We start from the raw sequence: 24,940 nt of genomic DNA, 5'->3' as shown, positions 1-24,940 counted from the left end.
GTGTGGGTTTAGCTGCAGCAGGTCTGATGCTCAGGTGTGTGTGTGTTTAGCTGCAGCAGGGCTGATGCTCAGGTGTGTGTGTGTTTAGCGGCTGCAGCAGTAGCTCAGGTGTGTGTGTGTTTAGCTGCAGCAGGGCTGATGCTCAGGTGTGTGTGGGTTTAGCTGCAGCAGGTCTGATGCTCAGGTGTGTGTGTGTTTAGCTGCACCAGGGCTGATGCTCAGGTGTGTGTGTGTTTAGCGGCGGCAGCAGTAGCTCAGGTGTGTGTGTGTTTAGCTGCAGCAGGGCTGATACAGTAGCTACCCCGGGTCTTTCTGCTCCACCCGGGGGCAGCCTATAGGCGTGTCTCCAGGAGGAGTTAATCATCTGACATCGCGTTACGTCAGGTTCGGCAGAGCTGCATATTAATGGGGTCACCTTGAGAAAAATGCAAGCCAGCTATTCAATAATAACTTGCATTTGTTTACAGAGATTTTCAAACATGGGAAATTGCTTCTCTATGGTCAGAGAAAATGGGAATGAATTATGAAATTGTGTCTATAATGTATCTGTAATGTTGAGGACTGGTGTTTGGGTCTGGGCCATGGGTTTAGGTCTGGGTTATGGCATTTAAATTTCTTCACCCTCATTTGGACTAGAATAATTACAGTTACACCCATATAGTATACACCCATGTTTTTATATTTTATGTTTTGATATTAAGGTGTCCATTGTTGCTGAACAGTTCTAATGACCAAATTCCCCCCAAAGCTATAGACTTTGAAAAAACCCAACCCATCCTATGAACCGATAATTTTTGACAGAAATAAATATGCCTATGCTTAAAACTAACCCAGAGGGCACACCATTATCTGACACTGTGACAGAAGGACGAAAGGAACACCTACAGCTAAATATAAATTCACAATAAATGTTTACCTCAGTTCCTCTCTGAAATACATTTTTAGAAGTTAATTGGGAGCCTGTATTCTCTGCCAGCACAGGGACATTGAATAAAGGCTGCTGAACACCATGAAAAATGATTGTCTTAAATTAACTTATTTCCCATGACAAGATTACTTGTCTTAAAATAAATGTGTTATGGAGGAAATTAATTTCTTCCAGGTTAAATGTTTTTAAAAGGCTTGCATTAGTCTCAGCACTTTATAATAATTTCAACATTTCTTTGTCCACCTCAAAGCACTGATAATATTTTACAGAGGGACTGCCAGCTTTCACATTTCCTCTCAGGAATCAATGACTGGACTCACATCGATTATTGTGAAGGTGAACAGCGTTTTTTTTTTTTTCATGTTCTGAATTTTGGAGATAATTGGCTATACTTTGGCACTATGCGGTGCAAGCTCACATCGCCGTTACTTTATCAGGATTGCGTTTAATATCATTCTGTGATTTACCGTACATCCTGCAAATATCTGCCTAAGGTTTTAAAAGTATGGACATTGTGTCAGCATAATAAAGTGATTATCAGTTGTGGGAAAATAAAACAGGCAAAGCACTCATTATGCACAAGTGTATAATCCTGAGTAAAGCAGTGATAATGAATTTAAGGGAAGTACTTATCAAAGCAAATGTGTTTACAACTATAGTTAACTCAATAATTAAAGACATTTTCATTTTCAATTTCTCATTTTAAGATAAGACACATAAAGCAGGGAAACAACATGGCATGATCTGTATTCTTACATTTCCCCTTTAATGATAATTACTTTTGAAAGTAAAGTCTGTTTCTATCAAACGCTGCTACACAGTAAATGCCGTGCTGAGATGTTTTTGTGTGAATTCAGACATGCCGTTATAACTTTGCCTCATTAATCATATCCTGCTGTCTTTGTGCCGCAGTTTTTGCGCAGTCAGTCATTCATCCATTAGAGACATCAGATACACTGTTAGCCGTACATATGGAGAAAAGATAAAACGAGATACGCGACGCGAGCATTTAATGCGTCTCCGTAGCAAAGCGAGGAGCGTTTAATCCCAAACCGTTGGTGAAGAAACGATCGTGCCTAAAGTTTCCATGGTGCTGTCTTAGACCCATCACGATGCTGGGCTCCAGCGGTTAGATCGCCCTGCCCTAATAATAACCAACAGAGGGCAGCTCGACGCAGAAAGTGAACCAGGGCTGGGCCCAGAGTAAATCAATAGCGATGCGCTCCACTTTGAGCACAGATACCCCGCAGTCTATGTCTGACAGCGCCACTGGCTAAGTCACACTTTGTTTAAGAAGCTCTAAAGGGGGCACAAACAGCCAGCCAACAACACGGTCTTATTTTTACAGGTAAAAGAGACAGCAGCAGTATAAAATAAAATGATTTAGAGAAAACGGCGTTACTTTGACGAGGTGCAAGCACAAAGAAGTTGATGCAAGGCTGGTATTTTCATCCTATTAAGTAGCGTATTTATGCTCATCTTCACACTAATACAAGAATACCGAGAGTTCTGATATGAGAAAAAGATCGTTTTACAACATATTTTCTTGGCTTCTATACCCGGGCATAATATATAAATATAAAGATAGGCTAAATACTCACTATATATTTGTACTTATATATGTAACTTTTTATTTTAAAATTGCAAAAGAAAAAACTAGTGTGTACAATTTCAAAAGCAACACATGAACACAGTGATTTGATTAACAACCAAATGTATGTTAAAATTATGTATATACATATTATTAATATTCCCCCTTTTCACAGATTCAGTCAAGAGATCATACGGCTGAGACACACAGTCAGACACACTACCGCATGTCAATAGAAAATTATACTACTCTTAACAACAGAGTAGAGGCACACAGACCAACATACTACAACATGTCCAAACAACATTATACTACAGTATAACAGTAGTCATCATTTTGTGGACAGGACCAGTTCAAGAGAAACTCAAAGCTGTTTTCAAAATATGGTGACAAAAGCAAACCATTTCATTACCTATCACAAATATTTGGCTCTTTTAAAGTAGCATGAAATGCAAGCCAGCTGTAATGAACCGAAGAAGAAGTCACAGATGACTAGTCGACTTTCGAGTGTTATGACCCGGTCCAGGGTCAGGCCGTGACAGGGTGAAGGATAGGGAGATGGAGTGTAGAATGGGGGGAAGCCAACACTGAAGAATGACGCATACCGTCGGTCCTGTCTGCCTAAACAAACCTAAATCAACCTCAGTTTGAAAGCTTACCGAGTTCGATGCGGTGTGTAGCCAACCCCCAATGGAGATCAAGTCTCCTCCCAAGATCGCCTTCAAAAATAATGAAGCTAAGTAACAAACAGTGTCCCATTGGAAGGATGCTGGAAACACTCTACCTTTACCAGAGCCACTAAATAACGAGCAGAGAGGCCAATCAAAGGCACAGTCAGGGTGGGCGAACAGGATTGAGCACGAGTGAGGCACTGGGGCGAACAGATCAAAAAAGGCTAGGTAGGAATCAAAGTCATAAGAGATGCAAGGGTCAAATTCCAATCAGCAAACAAATCAAAACGGGCTAGGCGAGAGTCAGAAAAAAGAGGGAAAAGGTCAGTCCAGACATTGAAGTTGTAGAGAGGTTGGGTATTCCAGCAAGACAATGATCCAGAGCATACCTCAAAATCAACCATGAAGTACCTCCAGGAAGGACGGATGAAGGTTTTTGAATGGCCACTACAGCCCCCAGACTTGAATATTATTGAAGATCTTGGATATATGGCCGATTTGAAACAGGCCATATATCCAAGGAGGCCAAAGAATATTTCTGTGCTTGAGGTGTTCTGGCAGAAAGAATGGGAAAAAATTCTAAAAGCGAGAACTGAAAGACTCTTAGCTGGCTACAGGTAGCGTTTGCAGCCGTTATAGTTGTCTGAGAAGGAGTTACAAAGTACTAACTGAAATGATTCCACAGGCTTTTTCCTTTTTTATTGTTTTGAAGCTGTAAAAAATGAAATAAACGTGATCTTACTTTAAAATTTTAAGAAATGTGTCATGTTTAACTTTGTACCATTTAGATTAATAGTAAAAGGCTTTTTGTCCAGGGGCGCCCAAAGCTTTGCACACTACTGTAAATTGATGATGATAATGAGGTAGCAGGGGAAGATAAACTATGATACCAAAGCTTTGGATCGTTGACTCATCGACTGGAAGTCTAACAGTACTGACATTTAGAAAGCCTAACTAATACAGCTTATTTTGACACTGCATATTAATAATGCTCTATCTGATCATGCGTCAAAATATGTGTCTACCATCTTGAAAACATTGAAAGTCCCTGATGGAAGAATATTTTCCTTATTTTATTTCTGATTATGTACCTCCGAACCCTCTGTGCTGAGGGTTAGTATCACGTCTCTTGTTTTGACTAATTCTGACCTCTCTACAACATTTAGATAATGATATAAAGTGAATTGAGCTATTTTTGCTGATTTATAGTGTCTAAATTGATTTGCGGGTTAGATATTTAATCTGTTTCTCACTAATGCAGTGAATAAACTGAAGTGGTGTTTTGAAATATGCTCTTTGATCTCATGATATGTGAAAGATTAATTCCCTCCTGGAACTTGTTAACAGTTGTGCAGTGGCGATATTGACTGTTCGAGGTGGAGCTCCAGCAGAAAATAGTCCATGATCTTTTACGCTGCCAAGACCCAAAATCAGTCATTTATATGCCAATTAATGAAAGGTTGATGATTATAACCCGTGTCACAGAAATCGAACGGAGATGCTGAAAACTTCCAAACCAATTACAAGAGGACGGCATCACACAAAACATCCATATAAAATTATTTCATCCATCAGATTATCAACTTGAGTGGTGTGAATTTTAATACAGCCAGCTTCAATCGCTGCTCTGGTATAACTCTCTCCAGTGAAATGAATTACCAGGGAGGAGAGCTTAACCAGACTAGCTCATACCTTAAAGTTCATAAACATGACTAAGGTGTCATGCATACTATCATACTATATTTGTTCCCCCAACACAAACACTCAATTTAAATCTTACAGTCTTACAGTTATGGAATTCAGTGACAGTGGCATCAAACAGGGTGTGGGTGACAGTCTATCTGTCTATCCAAGTTTTATGGAATACTGCAGTTATGGGAGAAGACAAAAAATAGAATTTCACAGCCACAGAGAGTGGCTAACAGCCTATAGCATAGTGGCTAACAGGGGCAGCTTATAGAATAGTGACAGCCTGTAGCATAGTGGCTTACAGGGGCATCACCAAGGTTTGACTACATTTGGGGCTGAGTCAAAGTCATTTGGGCCTGAGCTGGGAAGGGGCGTGCATTTTACCTTTACATATTAAATTGCTGTAATCCATTTGTATGTATAAATGTAATAAACAAGGAGCCAGACAGCAGATTGGATTGAAATACTTTTTTGTATAACAATTTAAGCAGTAGGGCTTTTGTTCATCTCACTTTTCTCTAAATGATGTTACCAACTCCCCAAGTATATATATCCTTTTAACTCATGTCATCTATGCAAGAATGTGTAAGAATTTAAGAAATATTTCTTAGTTATTGAATGATAGCTCTGTCTTTTTAGGATTTTAAGGAGGGGAGCTACTTTTGCATGTATACACAGCCACCTAGTGGGTGGACAAAAACCTATTGATGATATTTTTACCATTGTGTTCCTTAACCAAATGTTTTAACAACCATAAAATGTATGCTTTATATAATCTCAAACAATCACACAGTTTTTCCAAAATACAATACACGTAACTCAAATTCCTCGGAAGACACTCGGAATTCCGACTTGTGAAGTCCAGGCAAATCCATTTACCCCTGACCTCAGGAGAAGCAGTTGTCTGATGTCCAACAACAATGGCAGCACCCATGGAGACACACATCGCAAATAGTAAACCATCAACTAAAAGGCCACGCAAAGTATTTGTTCCTACAAGACATTAAAATAGAACATACTGTCATATAGCAAAGCCTGCGTGCGAAGTGATGTGAAACAATGCTTTACAATGTTATTAGTCAGCTGGTTAGGGCAAAAGTTATTCTCCGCACAAACACTATTTCGGAAAATGTAAAACATACCAAAAAACATGTGAAACCATTTGGAAATATACCATTTACTGACTTTTGCAGACCGGAGCACTGTTAACGAGTGGTATAATTTCTGCCGTTGGGACAGAATGCGGACAGTTCATGTGGTTATACACTTGCCACATAAACACCAAAAGCTTTTCACAGTCAGCCATGTTTTTTGTTTACATTTGGCTTCGTGCACCTGGAACGCATGGAGGTCGGAAGTTGGAAATTTCAACTGGGAAATCCAGATCTCCGATGGTAAATGAAATGCAATTTCCATAGCGTTAAGTCTGCTTGAGTCATGGAGAAACCATAGTGAGAAACGTTGCCTGTGGCCTGTAGTGTAGTGGTTAGTCTAATCAACTGCACGTTGCTCTGGATAAGTGCATCTGCAAAATGCCATTAATGTAATGTAATGTAATGTTACAAATGCCATTAATGTAATGTCATGTAATGTTACAAAGCTGGAGTAGTCTCAGACAGTTATACTCTCATTGGCTGTCTGCAATGTCAATCACAGGAGTATGAACAAAATCTGTGCTAATGTTTTTATCAAGCAGTTGGGAAGTTACCAAACAACTCTGCGCACAGCGAGAACACCCTAAAAGATTCAGGGCTAGTCTAAAAAGATTCCCGGCTTTAGCCCCGGAAGCCCGATGCTGGTGATGCCACTGGTGGCTAAGGCACATGACTGGGACCCTGAAGGCTGGTGGTTCAAGCACCAGTGTAGCCATGATAAGATCCGCACAGCTGTTGGGCCCTTGAACAAGGCCCTTGACCCTCATCACCAGGGGGGATTGTCCCCTGCTTAGTCTAATCAACTGTAAGTCACTTTGGATAAAAGCATCAGATAAATAACAAATGAATGATAAAAAAAGAAAATAATAATAATAATAATAATAATAGCACTCACATGCTGCCACTGGTCCCGGATCAGTGGTCTGTAGCGCAGGAAGTACTTGAGAGGGAAGTTCTCCACGTCAGGCCAGGTGGATGGGCTGTTCCAGGTCACCTCCAGACGCCGGAGGTTTTTGGGGACGGGCGTGGCCACCACCTTCTCTGGAGGGTCAGGTTTCACTGCAAGAATACCAGAGGGAGGAACGGCTGCAGAAAAAATATAAACCGAGGAGCAAGCCAAGTGGAGCTGGGCCCTGGGGACCACCAGGGGGAACAATCTCTCCCAGAACCTGCCTGAACCTGACTGAATCTGACCCTCTGAGGGGGTGGTACGCTACAGGTACATACAATTGTACCTCTAGCCAGCAATATATAATTCATTTGTACCTTTTAGCTTGGAAAACATACTAATTTGTCCCCAAAGATGAAATTACTGTTCATTCATGGTACATTTGGGAAATTGTTGAGGAACAAAAATGTATCTCCGCTGTCAATTTATTTCTGTATGGACAATGACTGTTCTAGGCCAGCTCCTAGGGTAAAAATAGTATTCTATAAGTGGCGTCTGGGGCCAACAGTGGCGGTTCTGCTGGACCATGGTGTCTGGGCCCAACAGCGGCGGTTCTGCTGGACCGCAGCGTCTCAGCCCAGGATAAGCGTGTTTGCAGAGTGGTTTAACTCGGCGCGCCTCACACACGCAGACAAAGACGATCACTGAGAGTTCCCGGGGCTTCTGTGAAACCGTTGCCCTCCCCCAAAAACCTCCTTTCACTATTCATGAGGGAAATGGTGAGGCCCAAGATTTATACGTAAAAATCCTCGCCTGACCCCGACCTATGCTGCGTTTAAGAGCCAGGCCACACAAAACTGACATCATGAGAGAGCAGCTGAGCTCAGATGAATGATCCCTTTTCATTGGCCGTCAGGTTACATAACTGCAAGCGAGAGGAATTCTGATTATTGGAAAATAGCAGAGCTATTAAAACATTATACACTCTAGGAAGAATTCAGAGGGGATCTTACGGAATTTACTTCTCTGTTGAGGTTTATTTTAGGATTGTACAGTCTCTTTGTGGTTGAAATAATTAAAATAAACACTAAACCCTATCACAGTACGTTACTTAGGCCTGTACAAATGATCATACATTACAATCATATCATGCAATATCCACCTCAGCACTTAAACCACTTTTTTTGGAAAAGTTGCACATATTGTGAAGGCTCCTGTCAAGATTTGCTTTGCTGGTGTTGTATTGTCTCAAAATATGTTTGCAGCTGTGACCCTTAAAAATATACCAGTAAGCATTCAAATCTCAAACTGAGAGTTTGAGACACATTCCACCACTAAATTTGAGTGTGGGAGTTAAAACTCCACTTGGAGGAAAATATTTCCGAAGTTAATCCTGTGATCCAGACGCCATTAGCATTTTTATTGCCATCCTGGATGTATGTAGCCATGCATGTAAACACTTCATTTACTTGCCGCGAACCGCACAATATCTCCCTCTTCTTCTAGCCGTACTGTATCGCACGCTGGTTGTGCTCTGAAAAGGCACAGAGATTTAGGCAGCAGCAGCTAATTTGAGAGAGAGCCTGTTAGTGTAATTTGCAATAAGTGGCAGTTACTGTGGTTTCCAGATGTCCATGTGTCAGACAAACAGGAGACAGATGTTGAGGGCACCTACAGAAACCTTCTACGGTGAATGATTAGGGAGACTAACACAAGACTGAACTGCACACAAAGCTGCCCAGATTCAATATGGTTCCTTGAATTCAACCTTATCTTTTTCTAGCTTTGTTCATAATAAAATACACTTTTTACTGTGGTGGTTACCTTATGGTGTTTTGTTTGCACATAATGGCCTGGCTACTTTTGAACTGACATTTGAATAACACTGCTCAAACTATTCATTCTACCCTGAAACCCACAGTGAGAGTATCAGTATAGCTCAAAAGAACATTTCACATGATTTAACAAACATAAGGGATTATGGGAAAAGTGATTAATGGAGAGCTGGTTCTTCTGCCCCAACCACAACCCACACTGCCTTCACATCCATACTGAGCTTAAGTAGAAATGGGAAGCAGAGGGTCTGAAAAACAGCCAAGAGTGAAATAAAAACATTACCATTCGGTGTAAAATAATTCACAGACTTTACCTATGGTGTAGTCATCAAACGAGATGCCGTTAGATGCTTTGCCCAGCGCGTTCACTGCTGTGATGTTCACCCGGTACTTGAAGGTGGAGAAGAGTTGAGGAAACTTCACATGACACCGGTTCTTGTGAACTGGGTCCCTCTGTACTTCTAGGGTCTTCTGGTTATGTCTGAGAAAAGAAGATGAGATGAGAGAAGAGGGCTTATTTGGCTTATCCTTTATGTAACCAGGGGAGGTCCATTGATAACATGTTTCCCTTCCAAGGACACCCTGAGAGAAATGCCAGAGAGAGAGCAAGGGTAAAGCCACTGGAGCAGTTTTCGGGTTAAGGGCCTTGCTCAAGGGCCCAATGCCAGGTTTATTTTTTTTCATTTAGGGACCTTCATCTCCAGATGCAGGCCAGCATCCCTATGTGTCGACCAGGTGTTCGACCCAGCAACTCCCGGCCACTAGGGTACCCTGCGCTGAGATATGTTGAGAATGTTTTTCTATAAAGGACTCCAACCCCAAAAGAAAGAAAGGTTATGATTAGGTTAGGGTTAGGGTTAGGGTTTATAGGTTAGGGCTATAGTTAATTTAGGGTTAGGATTAAGAAAAAGTACAATCTGTCCGTCTGGGGTCAGAATATCAGTGGCCGTCTGGAATGCTCACTGCTTCGCTTTGCTGTAGCCTTAGCATCAGAGGGAGGCAGCTGACGTTGCTAAACTGCTGACAGGCACATTAAAGCACACAACTGGCAGGGCCTTGGGCAAGCCCCAAGGACACCATCTGGCTGGAGAGGGGAGCACCATCTTACCTTCAGATTCCCTCCTCATCTTCCCTCACCCTCCAGCAAAAACACTCTCACATTTCACTTCCTCTACAGAACCCTGCAGTGAGTCTTCTCTTTTGAACGCAGTAAGACTCAAACTGACACCGGCCCTTTTATGACAGCGAGTTCTTCCACAGTTTTCGCTTGTCCATTATTTGTGGGGTTGCTGACAGAATGATCATAATCAAACGGCTTTAATATTTAAACAGAGAGACAGATTATATCGAGCTGAAACAGCCACCATACATAGTTTATTACTTATTAATGTAGTCTTAAGTGCTCTAATCAAGTATTATGAAGGTCTGAGTTTTCAAAATGGAGCAGACCCTGGCAGAGTGTGCAACATACAGTATGTGTACTGGGCCTACAGTATTTATGAAGTGCTACCTGCTGTAAAATGTGCCCAGTGACATTTGTTTCTTCGATTATTTAATATGTTCAGTAGATACCTTACAGATGTCTTACATACAAGAACTTAAGAAGCCAGGTTTGGTCTGTTTTAATCAGTGACTATTTACCCAAGACATATCTCACTTTGTGACTCATACTGTCACAGTATAACCATGTGAGATTACAAAAGTCAACACTTTAATGCTGTGAGGAAGATTATTAAGAAATAAGACGCACATCAAATACAGACAGTCTGAGTGAGTCAGTAATTTTCTGTAGAAAACGCGCAGAAGAAGGAGTGCAGAGTAAAGATGAGGCTTACTTGACGTGCACTTCGAACTCGGTGGGGATGTAGGTGGGGTGCTGGAGGTGCCAGCTGCAGTAGAATCCGTTGGGGAAGGTGTTCGATCGGCAGGTCACCACGGGCTCCTTCGGTGGAGCTGGGGAGGGAGGCAGAGGAAGAGGAACCTACTGAGGAACGCTCATAAGACCAGAGACTGGAGGTTATATAAACCACTGCTACTCAAAGGAGGTCCAGGAGGGTAAAGAACTGGTGGCTTTCCACCCTCCCATTTCCTGGGAGTCAGGTGTGATGACACTCACACCTTGTGAATCAGTAGCACTAAATGTTCAGCTAATTAATGTGGAGAAACCACATTTGGATTTGAGGTCCAGATGTGATGATGGGTGGTATAGAGTACAGAGTCAGAGTGTGGCTCAACTGAAATCACAGAACGTTGATTTGTCTGTTGTCACCCTACATAGACCATGGCCGTTATCCTTAGCAAAAAGTATAAACACACTCCAGTCACCCAGAGTACAACGACACCTTAGAATTATAAGGTTTAACTGAAATTAGTTAAGTGTCATAGATATGTTGTTGATAGAGCACTAACATTTAAAAGGCTGTACCTGCTTTTCTCCCATTAACTGTGGTGTCTTTGATCAACTCAACTCAACATCTCGAAACCACTCAGAACATAGAACCTTATACTCTAAGGTCATGATACGCAAACTGTCCCTCAGACCAGTGACCAATACACGTCATCGAATGCTCTGTCGCTATAAACTGGCCTTAAGACCAGTAGTGTACAAGCCTGAAGTGCTTATTCTACCAAAAGATCACCTCCCCCCTCATGTTCTTCAGAGGCAGCCTATGTAGATGTGTTCCCTCAATTAGTACAAAGGATGAACAACCTGGGGTGACATTGGCTAAGGCGGTAAGAGCAATTGTCTGGCAGTTGGAGGGTTGCTGGTTTGATCCTGCCCTGGGTGTGTCGAAGTGTCCCTGAGCAGGACACCCAACCCCCAAATGCTTTGCAGTGTAAGGTGGACGGTTTGAGCCATAATGGTGGACAGAGTGCCTTCCAGTCCTCCGTACCGATTCCCAACGCAGGGATGGGCAGCAGAAACAGTGGCTTCTGTGAACTCGACTCTCACTCGCTGTAGACATTTTATTGCATCGGACATGCAGCCAACCTCTGCCATTCTCTGGCTCTGTTCTTCCATAGAGGGTTTGATTTTTAATTACCAGAGTGAGCTGGATATGAGAGAATTTATAGTGTATATGATAGGCCCCCCCCACTCCCCCAACCAGCTATATTTCCTAATGACTACCTCCATTATCCTCCTTTTCCCCACCCCCACCACAAACACAAACACACACACATCCACACACACACACACACACACGTACACATGCACACAGAAACACATGCACACATCACATACACTCACACATGCACGCACAAACACACACACACGCGCAAACACATGTGCACACACAAACACATGCACACATGCAAACACACAAACACACACACACATCCACAGACACACACACACACGTTCATTACATTTTTTACATTACATTATTGCATATATGCACAAACAAACACACGCACACACACACACACATGCACACACAAACACACACATGCAAACACACAAACACATACACACACATGCACACACAAACACGCAAACACAAAAAAACACACATTCACACACAAACACATGCAAACACACAGACACACACACATGCACACAAACACACACACACAAACACACACGCACACACAAACACATACACACATGTACATGCACCGCACACACACACAGACACACAGGCATGGGCAAACACAGGCATGGTCACACAAAAGCACAGGCACACACAGATGCATTAACACACACATACACGAACAGATGCACACACACACAAACACACACATATGCCCATGCTAACACACACACACATACACACAAACATATGCACACACTCACCCACACACACACACAACTGATTATATTAATTCCAAACAGTTTAGAGAGGCTGTCAGTCAAAGTGTACGTGTCAATAGAGACATTCTGCGTCTCTCCTTCCCAGATGTAGTTAACAAATCTGAGGCAATAAATGACGAGAATCAATCACCGAAATTGATAATCGCTTCAGGTTCATTACTATTTCCATTAATTAAACCAAAAAAATTGGGAGCATCTTAATAAATCAACTATCAAATCCAGTTAGCCACTGCAATCTCCCCATAATCATTCAGAAAATGGAAAGAAATTAAATCCAAATGATCAACACAAGCCAATCCATTCCACTCACGCTCCACGGTAATAGCGTAGTTAAAAGTTCAGCTGGGCGAACGAGAAAGTGAGAGAAAGTTTAAAAAGAGGATGAACTGAGGATTTTGAAAAGAAAACATTTCAGAGCCTGTCATTCATTTGTACCCGATTTAACCCATTTGCTTATTTATTCACAGCCTCTACACAAGTCATCAGCCTGCAATGAAAGATCAATTACCAATCTGGATTTGTCCTCTGAGGGAGTGAGTCTGAAGAACATGACATTGCATGGCCATACAGACACTGCCCATCACAGGCACTACCTAAAGTGCTGTCACTTTTCCTTCGCTCTGAGTGATCCACGTTTCAAGAGGGAAGCACTGAACTCAGAGCAGTGTACTACTAAAGGTCGCTGTGTGACTACTAATCGCACAACTCCACACTCCACACTCCTGCATCGACCCCAAACAGAGCTGTCCTCCATACTTGAACACCATCACTGAAAACAAGCAGCGGCTTGAAGAAAACAACTTGTAAGAAGGCACAACAAAAGCTGTTCTCACAAAACTGACAATAATAGTGTTTGTGATTGTTCTATTTTAGTTGTGTTGTTGTGGCTTTTTCGATTATCAGCAATTTTTCAAATCCAAAACACAAAGAGGCTGAACAAACTTTTAAGTGTGTTGCCTGCCAACAATAATTCCACAACAGGAAACATATTCAAGGCCCCAAGCATTATTAATAATCGTAAGGCACACAAGATGCATCCACTACATGCAGACTTCTCCATTTCATAGGTACAGTAGGTGTTTTGTATTACCCGATAACAGGAATAATCCCTAAAATCAGCTATTTGTCTCCATACGTATTCATACATAGTGAAAGGCTGTTTAAATTAAAAGACTACTTTCCACTTTTAATCACAATGCCCATCACAAATATTGCACAGAACTGCACAGAGTTGTCATATGTATGTTTGAACAGCCATAGAACATAAATGCTTGTTAATTGTAAAGTTTTCTAAAAATAGAAAAACAACAAACTTCTGAACAACTGAACTGCAGGCAATTTTCCAAACATAACATTTTCTCCCCCAAAGAACGGGTGCAACAAATAAAACTGAATAATTTAGATGGATAGACGGGGGATATTATTTTCAGAAACACCCCGCTCACCCTGTTCATTTATTGCTTTTTTTAAAAGTGCTTCTGCAGGAAAAACTGTGTCCCCACGAAGTTGTCACATAGCCGGTGCCTATTTTCAGCCCAAATTGCCTGCAAACAGAGATGGTCTGAATCCCAGCCAAGGCCTTGGACAGATTCTCAAGATAATTTTATCTGTGGCTAGCAGCTTCAAACGGAAAAACTCCTTCCTTAATGAAAGCTTGACATTTTCAACATGCTGTTATTAATTGCATGCACAAAGCAATATTGTGCTGAAACTGCTTTGAGCTGGTAAGACTCAGCCTCAGGGCATGGTTCAAGGGGATCACAAATCTAGTTAATAAGCAGGCTTCATAGATATCATTTACTTCACAGTTCTATTTCAAAAGTCCATGATTAGGGTGAGTGCAGTCTGGTATCTGCCATTTTCTCTGTTGGAATAAAACATATTGTTCTTTGTACAGATAAAATAATATTTCAAAGTGCAGGGCGTCTAATAATCAATGTTTTCCCCACAATATGAAAAAAATAACCCATGGATCTATGGAGGCAGTCTTCCTCCCTTGAACAGCTACCTGCATACAGTCAGTGTGATTTTGCATTAAAACGGTGTGCTACAGGAAGAGCCACTACTGTGCTATCATGGAGCCAGGGCAGCGATGTCCCACGCAGAAAATCATTTCCAAAGTCTGTTAGCAGACATAACCCAAAGAATGACATATTGACCATTGGAAAACAGATTCCATAAACAGAAATGCGTATTACAGAAAAGCACCGATTTGCGCAGCTGATGAATTCTAATGGATCTTTTTGGCAGGGAGGGGAAGGGTGATTCCATTATTTTAACAATGCAGCTTCCCAGCACTGCACTGCCCCCGTGTAGTTTAAAATACGAGCACGGGGGAATATGAAATATGAAAATGACCGCTACAGCTGACTGCAGTGCTCACTGTCTCTGATTTTCATAGCAATCCTAAAATCTCCCTGAAATGCACAGCATGCATTTGGAATAGTACAAAAGAGAGACGAGAACTGAAGGTTGGATTTATGAAGCGAACGCGCTACAGAACATAAAACAGTTACAAATTCAATTCAATCAAGTCATGTAAACACTGAGTTTTTTATGTTACCATGAAAAACAGGTACTGATTAACTTTTAATGGAATTTTTTTTTTCGGAATTAGTGCCTAAAACACACAACAATGGAAAGCATGTGGTCTATTGACACACAACAGAAAATTCACACACAACAGACAAAAAACAACCAGTGAGCAGCAGTTCTGTGAGCAGAAATGCGTTGTTAATGAGAGAGGTCAGAGGAGAAGGGCCAGACTGGTCAAAGCTGGCAGGAAGTTGACAGTAGCACAAATAAGCATGCATTAGAACAGTGGTATTTCTAAAAAAGTCTAATAAATGCCAAATAAAGTGCTCACTGAGTGAATTTTATGTACAATATATTGAATATAGAGCAAATGAGTGCTCTGCCATTTTACATAAAAATCTATCAAAAAACCTTTGTTTGGTTCAGTTAGTTTACACACCTGCCCACTCTGTTTGCCTATACATCCATCTCGTGTTTGGTGGGTTTTAGCCTTAATCTGAATATTAATTTCCAACATACAATAGTTCCAGATACAGTGTTTACAACTCATTATAGCACTCCACTATACAGAAACTACTTTCCACGAACGGAATGGCATTCCATTAACGAAAACATTAGTCTTAATTTCATTAATGGCGGTAAATGTTTTTGTAGCAGAAGTAGGGTCACACAGATGGGTCCCTGGAAGTGTTTTCAGCGAGTCTCCAGCCCCCCGCCCGGCTGCCCTGCACTCTGAAACCATTAAAGGGCCGCGGAATAAAAGACGTTGTTTTCAGGGTCAGCTGAGAAATGTGGGGCTGCCAGCAGACATGAAAGGGAGATGAGTGAAAGCTCCCTGACCCTTCCTATCATCACTAAGCACATATCTGTCAGAACGCGGGGCGGCCCCCCTCGGCTGACGGCCCGGGAATGCCAGGAATGTGCCCGTCAATTGGAAACAGCACAGGGAGCCGTGGGGAACGCCGCAGAGCCGGGGTCGTACCTGGAGAGGGAAGGTTGCGCTCCATCTCCCCATCCGTGTCACTTCCAGGAAGCATCTCCCGCCACACTGACCATCTTTCAGACCGATTAAACAGGCTCTGAAGCAGGATCACGTGCCCAAAGGAGCTTTTCGGGGTGCGAATGAGTTTGTTTGTTTTTTGTCACTGAAACTGCCGTGAATGTAATTGAAATTGCATCCAAGTTTTTTTGAGCAGCAGTAAACGTTGCGGCTTATTTTTTGTGTGTATTTTAGTTTCAAACTACTTATGATTGTCAGATAATAATTATGGTTTCATCACAGGGAGGTTGTGAGATACATGAGTAAAAATATATTGTGTAACATTGTTGTTCATATTAAGGCTTGACTTGGATAAAATGCATCAATTATTTCGATTCCCTTAGGTAGTTCAGATTGAGATGTAACGTTACCTTAGATAAAATACATTAATTGCCACCAAACATTTTTTAAGGTTTAAATTGATGAGCCACAGTGTACGCTTCTGCCCACCAATGCAAGGTGTCTTGGTGTACGCCACACTGCTGAACACCTGCAGGTACGCCACACTGCACCTGCAGGTACGCCACACTGCTGAACACCTGCAGGTACACCACACTGCACCTGCAGATACGCCACACTGCTGAACACCTGCAGGTACACCACACTGCACCTGTGGGTACGCCACACTGCTGAACACCTGCAGGTACGCCACACTGCACCTGCAGGTACACCACACTGCTGTCAGCACCTGCGGGTATGCCACACTGCACCTGCAGGTACGCCACACTGCTGAACACCTGTGGGTACGCCACACTGCACCGGCAGGTACGCCACACAGCACCTACAGGTACACCACACTGCACCTGCGGGTACGCCACACTGCTGTGAACACCTGCAGGTACGCCACACTGCTGAACACCTGCAGGTACACCACACTGCACCTGTGGGTACGCCACACTGCTGAACACCTGCAGGTACGCCACACTGCACCTGTGGGTACGCCACACTGCTGAACACCTGCAGGTACGCCACACTGCTGTCAGCACCTGCAGGTACTCCACACTGCTGTCAACACCTGCAGGTACGCCACACTGCTGTCAGCACCTGCGGGTACGCCACACTGCACCTGCAGGTACGCCACACTGCTGAACACCTGTGGGTACGCCACACTGCACCGGCAGGTACGCCACACAGCACCTACAGGTACACCACACTGCACCTGCGGGTACGCCACACTGCTGTGAACACCTGCAGGTACGCCACACTGCTGAACACCTGTGGGTACGCCACACTGCACCGGCAGGTACGCCACACAGCACCTACAGGTACACCACACTGCACCTGCGGGTACGCCACACTGCTGTGAACACCTGCAGGTACGCCACACTGCTGAACACCTGCAGGTACACCACACTGCACCTGTGGGTACGCCACACTGCACCTGCAGGTACGCCACACTGCTGAACACCTGCAGGTACACCACACTGCACCTGTGGGTACGCCACACTGCTGAACACCTGCAGGTACGCCACACTGCACCTGTGGGTACGCCACACTGCTGAACACCTGCAGGTACGCCACACTGCTGTCAGCACCTGCAGGTACGCCACACTGCTGTCAGCACCTGCAGGTACGCCACACTGCTGTCAGCACCTGCAGGTACGCCACACTGCTGTCAGCACCTGCGGGTACGCCACACTGCTGTCAGCACCTGCGGGTACACCACACTGCTGTGAACAGCGAACAGTCCAGGGCCTCTTAATCGGAGCAGGACCGGCTGTTGGCTGATATAAAGAGCAGGCAGTAAATAACCCATACTGGTGGATGGGGAGAGGGGCAGACCCAGTGGCTGCTGCAGCCCAGTCTAAATGAAATGTTCCCGCAGAAGTGCCAATAAATCAGCCCTTCACACTGGGCCAGCAGAAGTGGGCCAGGGGTCTCGTGGAGCAAAGCGCCGGCCATTAAACCCTTACAGCTCCGTCTGTCTATCTCCGGCAGTCTTTGCTGAAGAAAGAAACATCACTCCATTGCCCCGCTTGAAATATTCTCACATCCAGTGCCTCCCCTTGAGCGATTCATATTCACAAAACGGAGCAGCTGACCCAATGGGGAAAAAATTGTAAGTAAAATCGGGTTGGTCGTAAAGACTTCTGTACTTCCTACAGGCAAAGACATCCTAGTTTGCTCCAGTAGGGTGACAATAAATCACTCATACTGAAGAGCGATCTATTTTACCTCAACAAAAACTTTTAAAAAAAATCACCTTTCTTTATAAAAGGATGAAGTGTAATATATATACCTTCAAGTATGTTGAAAGCGCTTTTATTTCCATCCAATATCCTGTGTTTTAAAGTAACCTTTTAATGCAAAACAGCTTGTTCAGAGTGACTCACATCAAAGTAGTCTGGCAGCAGAGGGGCTAGCAGCCATTTCTTAACACTTGCGGTAAATATAAAACACATTTAGGAGCGAAATGCTCCCTTTAAAAATGCCACATGTCAGACAGCAGAAACCAAACATTCAAATGAAATAAGAAAGAAACAATCGTTTATGCCTGTTTCTATTTTGGTATTTGGTAAATATTTGATAATACAGAAAAGATTATCGTTTCAAGGTTTTTATATTTCAAAGTTTCTAATATTTTGTTTGCATAACCTATGTCTTTCAAACATTCCAAGACAGTATAATAATACATCACTGCTAGCTTATAAGGATTAGCAAGGACCAAATTAAAACAAGCATCAAATGTGATTAAGTCATAGAAAATGCCATTACTGTCAATGAACATTTCAAACAGCTACTGCATAACCCATATGTAACTCAATCTATTTGTAATCAATTTATTGCAAACACATTTCTTCTTTCCATAAATATGGATATACTATATATATAGAAATCTGGATATCCCTGCAAAAGTAACACTCCAAAAATTAAACACATCTTTACTTGTTAACATGTTAACACAGTGCACAAAGGAAACACTGAAGGTGTTTAGTTACACACGTACTGTAAATAGCTTATATAAACAAAATGTCAGAACAGATATTTATAATCAATGCACACATTATATTTATTATTATTATTACTATTATTTTTATTTTGCCACAAATGGTGGTGCTGAAACTATTGAGTTTAAAATCAAATCCCAAAATGGCTGCCATTTAGTGCAGGCAGGGCTTCATGCTTCTGGTCACAGACTCATTTGGAGAGGGAGGGATTCAGTTAGCAGCCTATTCCCTACAGGCACAATAGTGACACCTCTGGTTGGTTGGGAGCTGTATTCAGCTGTATTCAGCCTCCAATCGCAGATCTGGGTAAAATGTGTACTAAAATGCTCAATTGCAAGAAGAGCTGAAAGGAGAACTGTCCTGTCCACAATCTACAGAAATTTTACGAGTGCCTCTAGGGTATCTCAGGAGTTTGTCTGTGCAGCTGGCTGAATGGCGGTTGAAAAGAAACAGCCTGACTGGGAGAATGCGGATTCAGTGAACAAGTCTGCTCTCTCACAAATGAAGAGAGTACATTTCAGCAATAACACAGGCCTCCAACTATGACTGCATATTTCCATTTGGAAGTAAAAGAAACAACTGTGTGCCTGTCTGCAAGAGAGAGATAAAGAGAAAGATCCCAGTGCGGCCTGCTAACACCAAACCAGATCCCAGCATGGACCACTAACACCCAATCAGATCCCAGCATGGCCTGCTAACACCCAATAAAATCCCAGCACGGCCCGCTAACACCCAATCAGATCCCAACACGGCCTGCTAACAACCAATCAGATCCCAACGTGGCCTGCTAACACCCAATCAGATCCCAACACGGCCCGCTAACACCCAATGAGACCATCAACCACATGACTACCCATCAGCCCCTTCTCACCTCTCACCAAATCTGCTGATCTGAAATCACAGTCCTCTCAGCTTCCTATACTGCTCATTACAGCACAGAGTGAAATTATCCCCGCAGGTTGAAACCAGGAACCATGGTGTGTGATTACAGAGGCACTAACTTAGCAGTCTTCCTCTGAACAGGGTGGAATACATGAATAAAACCACAGCTCTCTCCCCTGGAGGCGGTAACTCTACACTCAAGCCTTTATCCTGCAAAGCGACGGAAAAATAACAAATTCTGGTCCGACGTTCAAAACTGAAGACCTTTTGAGCGTCGTCTCGTGTGTATCAACATTTCCGCAGAGACAGAGGGCTGGCGCAGTGTCTGAAGAGAGACTGCAGAGAGACTGCAGGTTATTTACATTCCGCGGGGGTCTCCCCGGATCGGTTCTGGTTCCCTGACCCGGTCCTGGGGGGTCGGGATGGGCTGGGACCGGATCAGAGGTTCGGAGATCAAGCCCTCCCCGCACGGACAGACCTGGGGGCCTCCGGAGCACAGGAAGCAGAGGTCAGACATACGACCGTGATTTCTGTGCCGCCTCGGATAAATCTCCCAAAGAGAGGCCTTTCGTGTTCGCTCTGGAGCTGAAGCTCTCATCGGTTAATTACAGACACTCATAAAACCATTACAGGCTGCACACTTGTATAATTATGTTATAATGGCGACTGGAACCACGTTCCTGGTCATGTTATGCTTTTATGCTTTCATGATTCGCGTTTGGTGGATGAGTATGAATATAAGAGCAAAACTGCTTCACTGACAAGATTTTTTCACTACACATTTTCAACCCCAAAACCAATTCTGTCATTAACATCAAAAATGTAAAACAAACCGTTATTTTAAATGTGAAACCTATTTCCACATTTTTGCATAAAACACACTCAATGACTTTTCTTAGATGTACACTCAGCGAGCACTTTATTAGGTATTTATTAGACTTATTTCTTAGACTTCTACTGCTGTAGCCCATCTACTTATGTTATGATGTGTTGTGTGTTCAGGGAAGCACTTCTGCATACCACTGTTGTAATGAGTGGTTATTTGCGTTACTGTCACCTTCCGATCAGCTTTGACCAGTCTGGCCATTCTTCTCTGACATCTCTCATTAACAAGGAATTTCTGTCTGCAGAACTGCTGCTCACTGGATTTCTTGTTTTTGTTTTGCACCATTTTTTGCAAACTCTAGAGACTGTTGTATGTTAAAATGACAGGACATCAGCAGTTTCTGAGATACTCAAACCACCCAGCCTGCCACCAACAATCATTCCACAGTCAAAGTCACTTAGATCAAATTTTTTCTGATGGTTGATGTGAACATTAACTGAAGCTCCTGACCCATATCTACATGATTATTAGTATTGCACTGCTGCCACGCAATTGGCTGATTAGATAATTGCATAAGTAGGTGTAATTAGTAAATAAATAATTATGTTATAATTATGTATACAATAAAGCGCTCAATGAGTGTATTTAGTGAACATCTATGCTTTCAAAACAATCCAGTGTCTGTCTATCCACTATCACTTATTATAGCCAAAATTCATTACTTGCAAGAGTACACTGCTTGGCAGTTAAAGCGCATACATATATGTATATTTCCCATTAAGTAATGAGGGATAATGAACTATTTTTATTGTCTCTCATTTACCCCCTGGATCATTAAGTATACAGGATCTCAAATAAACTGAACCAGAACCAGAACCAAAAAAACTCATAAAATTAAAATCAAACAAAAAAAAAAAAAGAAGAAGAACAAATAGATTATAAATTATAATGTGACTTTCTTTGAGAGCCATCACACTTTCAAGTTTTAAAACTAATACTGGGCTTGCAGAAATGCAGGTTCAGCTTTACTCAGTGAAATGGAGGTCAGATCCAAAGGGAGAATGCCCTCTTCATTAGTCTGTCTGATTTCAACCATATCACAGGGACTATTTCATCAACTTCCAAAGTTCTCAACTACTTTTAATACAGTGTTTCTCAAACAGCATTAGGCTAAAACCTGATGGGATTAATTCAGAATAAAAATAAATATGAATTCATGAATATAATATTTAGAAATATGAATTCTGTTCAGTTTCTTAGATTACATTTCCCTCCAAGTAGCCAGCCTTTAACTTTTTTTACTTTCCACCATTTACTCGCACTTGATTTCCCACTTGTATATCTAATCTTGTAAAGAAACCATATATATATTTCCTTTGCTGAAAGATTAGAAAACTAATCAAAGACACTGGTATGGTTTTTTCTATTTATTTAGTGCAGGCATGCAAACTACAAACAAGCAAAATGAAGAACAAACATCTCGTAAAATATGATTATTCAGCTTGATTGGTATAGTTGTGAAGCTGTTGCGGCAGTTGCAGATTTGCTGAATTATTTCTGGTTTGCATTGATGAGAGAATAGGAAACAGATTAGAGCCAGCTCACTTCTGTGGCTGAAGGGGGCTCTGCGTTTGAAGGAGGGGTTCTCAGAAGACATCACGAGGAGCTAATTTGACAGAAATGCTGGGGTGGAAGATTGATGACTGCAAAGCATGCGGTGGAAAAACAAAAGGAGTGGAGAGGGGTTGGACGGAGGGGTGTGTGGGGGAGGGGTGTGTGGGGAGTCAGGCCAGGCCAGAGCAGGCACACACAGCTCAGAGATAGTGTTTGGGTGGTCCTGGGGCAAGCGTCGAGCTCTCCCCACCCCAGATAAGCTCCTCTTTAGGGCTAGTGCCCTCCTCTCCCCTCTGGAGAAGAGGAAGCATTTTCATAGAAATTACTCCTGAATGCAAATCCTTCAAAGCACTCTTAGGTGCTGGGGTGTTTGGTGTATGCATGCGCAAGCATGTGTGTGTGCATGTGGGCTTGCATGTGTGTGCATTCGTCTGTGGGTGTATGCATGTGTGTGTGTGTGTGTGTGTGTGTGTGTGTGTGCGTATGTGTGTGTGGGGGTAGAGAATGATCACATTCCTCACACTGCCATTGATAACCCAGAATGAAAGCATTACTGCAAACTATGAATGGGACCTGCTGCAAATTTCAACACATTAGGTGATTCACAGAGAATGTAGAAATATACTTTATTAGGTATTTATTAGACATATTTTTTAGACTTCTACTGCCGTAGCGTATCCACTTAGAGTTATGATGCGTTGTGTGTTCAGAGATGCTCTTCTGCATACCACTGTTGTAATGAGTGCTTATTTGCGTTCCTGCCACCTTCCTGTCAGCTTTGACCAGTCTGGCCATTCTCCTCTGACCTCTCTCATTAACAAGGCGTTTCTGTGTTAATGTGAACATTAACTGAAGCTTCTGACCTGTATCTACATGATTGTATGCATTACACTGCTGCCACACTGGCTAATTAGTTAATCGCATTAATAAGTAGGTGTAATAAAGTAAATGTTCCTAATAAAGTGCTTGGTGGGTGTAATTGCAATAATTAATTACCTATTTCACACAATTAGCTATTGCAGATGTGCAGTTTAATTTTCATTTGTTTTATGTACAGAGTCATTACAAATGTATGTATTCCAAGAAGACAAGAGACTACATGGCATATATTTAATTATTACGAATAAACAAATGGCTTTTTGAGCAAGCACAGTGCCAGTGAAAGGATATAACATTGCTACTATAGTAAAATAGGGCCTACAACTACTGTAGCTCAGGGCATGTCCTGAGGACCAGCGTACAGTAGGACGTTTAGTGGAATGGCTCTAGAGTTAGTGTGTCCTGAGGACCAGCGTACAGTAGGACGTTTAGCGGAATGGCTCTAGAGTTAGTGTGTCCAGAGGACCAGCGTACAGTAGGGCGTTTAGCTGAACGGCTCTAAAGTTAGTGTGTCCTGAGGACCAGCGTACAATAGGGCGTTTAGCTGAACGGCTCTAAAGTTAGTGTGTCCTGAGGACCAGCGTACAGCAGGGCGGTTTGGCCGAGTGGTTCTAGAGTTACGCTGTGTCCTGAGGACCAGTGTGCAACAGGGCGTTTAGCGGAGCAGCTCTAGAGTTATGATATGTCCTGAGGACCAGCGTACAGTAGGGCAGTTAGCAGAATGGCTCTAGAGTTAGTGTGTTTCCTGAGGACCAGCGTGCAGTAGGGTGGTTCGGCCGAGTGGCTCGAGAGTTACCCTGGGGTCGGAATGGTGGCCGTTGTTCAGCACCGCTCCCTGTCAGGCTACAGAGATGCTAATCGCTGTAATCTGTCAGAGGGCACAGCGAGGAAGGGGGGGTCCCGCATTCCTGCCCACCCCCCCCCCCCCCCCCCCCGTGTCATCCAGAATGAAACAGCAGCATTACATGCCTGTTTGTTCCCTTTGTCCGGCAGGCTTTCCAGCTATTAGGAGCAAGCCTGGGCCTGGGGCTAGGGCTGGGGGGAGGTTGGGCAGGCGGGCCTGGGGCTTCCTGCTTAGGAAGCCTTTTCCCGCTGCCTGGATTTTGAGTGGTCTCCCGTTTTCAAGGGGGACATTTTTTGGGATGATTCCCCATCGATGGAAAATTCCACCCCTGTGCTTCCCCAATCACTCACACAGATGATGTGCAGAGAGAATGCACTGAAACGCCTGCTTTTCCAGCAGGGCCGGGGCACGCTAACGTTAGCCTAGCTTGATCCCCTCATTGTAACTGTGTGGGAGAGTCTCTGATTGCGTAGGTTTGGGACCCATAACAAGATGGGAAATTCTAAGCGGAGAACCTGCTGGGAAGATTGTGCCGTCTCTATTATAAATGCGGCAGAAGTAATTGAGCTGAAAATTGAAAGGCCAAAGCGTTCTAAAACCCGTATGGGAATAGGAAAGGGGTACGAAAGCAAAACAGCTCAGGATGCGGGATAATCCAGCTGAGTGGGCCCTGATGCAATTGCAATTTAACGCGTAAGCGTGATTCATATGGATGTAAAAGCCATGATGGGTTCTTCCTGGGCCGTAAGCACTAGCGGAACTGAGGAAATGAAGCCAGGCTGGATTTGGACCAGGATATCAT

At 43.1% G+C, this 24,940-nt stretch overlaps 1 protein-coding gene across 1 annotated transcript in view; it reads right to left on the bottom strand.

Moving 5' to 3' along the window:
- The window catches only part of cntfr (ciliary neurotrophic factor receptor), a 221,851-nt gene that overhangs the window by 22,823 nt on the left and 174,088 nt on the right, over nucleotides 1-24,940 (bottom strand). Inside the window, exons 4-6 of the mRNA XM_061215585.1 lie at nucleotides 10,593-10,710; nucleotides 9,072-9,238; nucleotides 6,929-7,092 (exon numbers count right to left, since the gene is read on the bottom strand). Coding sequence (XP_061071569.1) covers nucleotides 6,929-7,092; nucleotides 9,072-9,238; nucleotides 10,593-10,710 — 449 coding nt within the window. The remainder of the gene's footprint in view (nucleotides 1-6,928; nucleotides 7,093-9,071; nucleotides 9,239-10,592; nucleotides 10,711-24,940) is intronic.

The sequence above is a fragment of the Conger conger genome, chromosome 12, assembly GCF_963514075.1.
Source record: "Conger conger chromosome 12, fConCon1.1, whole genome shotgun sequence".
Taxonomy (NCBI): domain Eukaryota; kingdom Metazoa; phylum Chordata; class Actinopteri; order Anguilliformes; family Congridae; genus Conger; species Conger conger.
The sequence above is the reverse complement of the archived record's forward strand: the minus strand, read 5'-3'. Positions and strand labels throughout refer to the sequence as shown.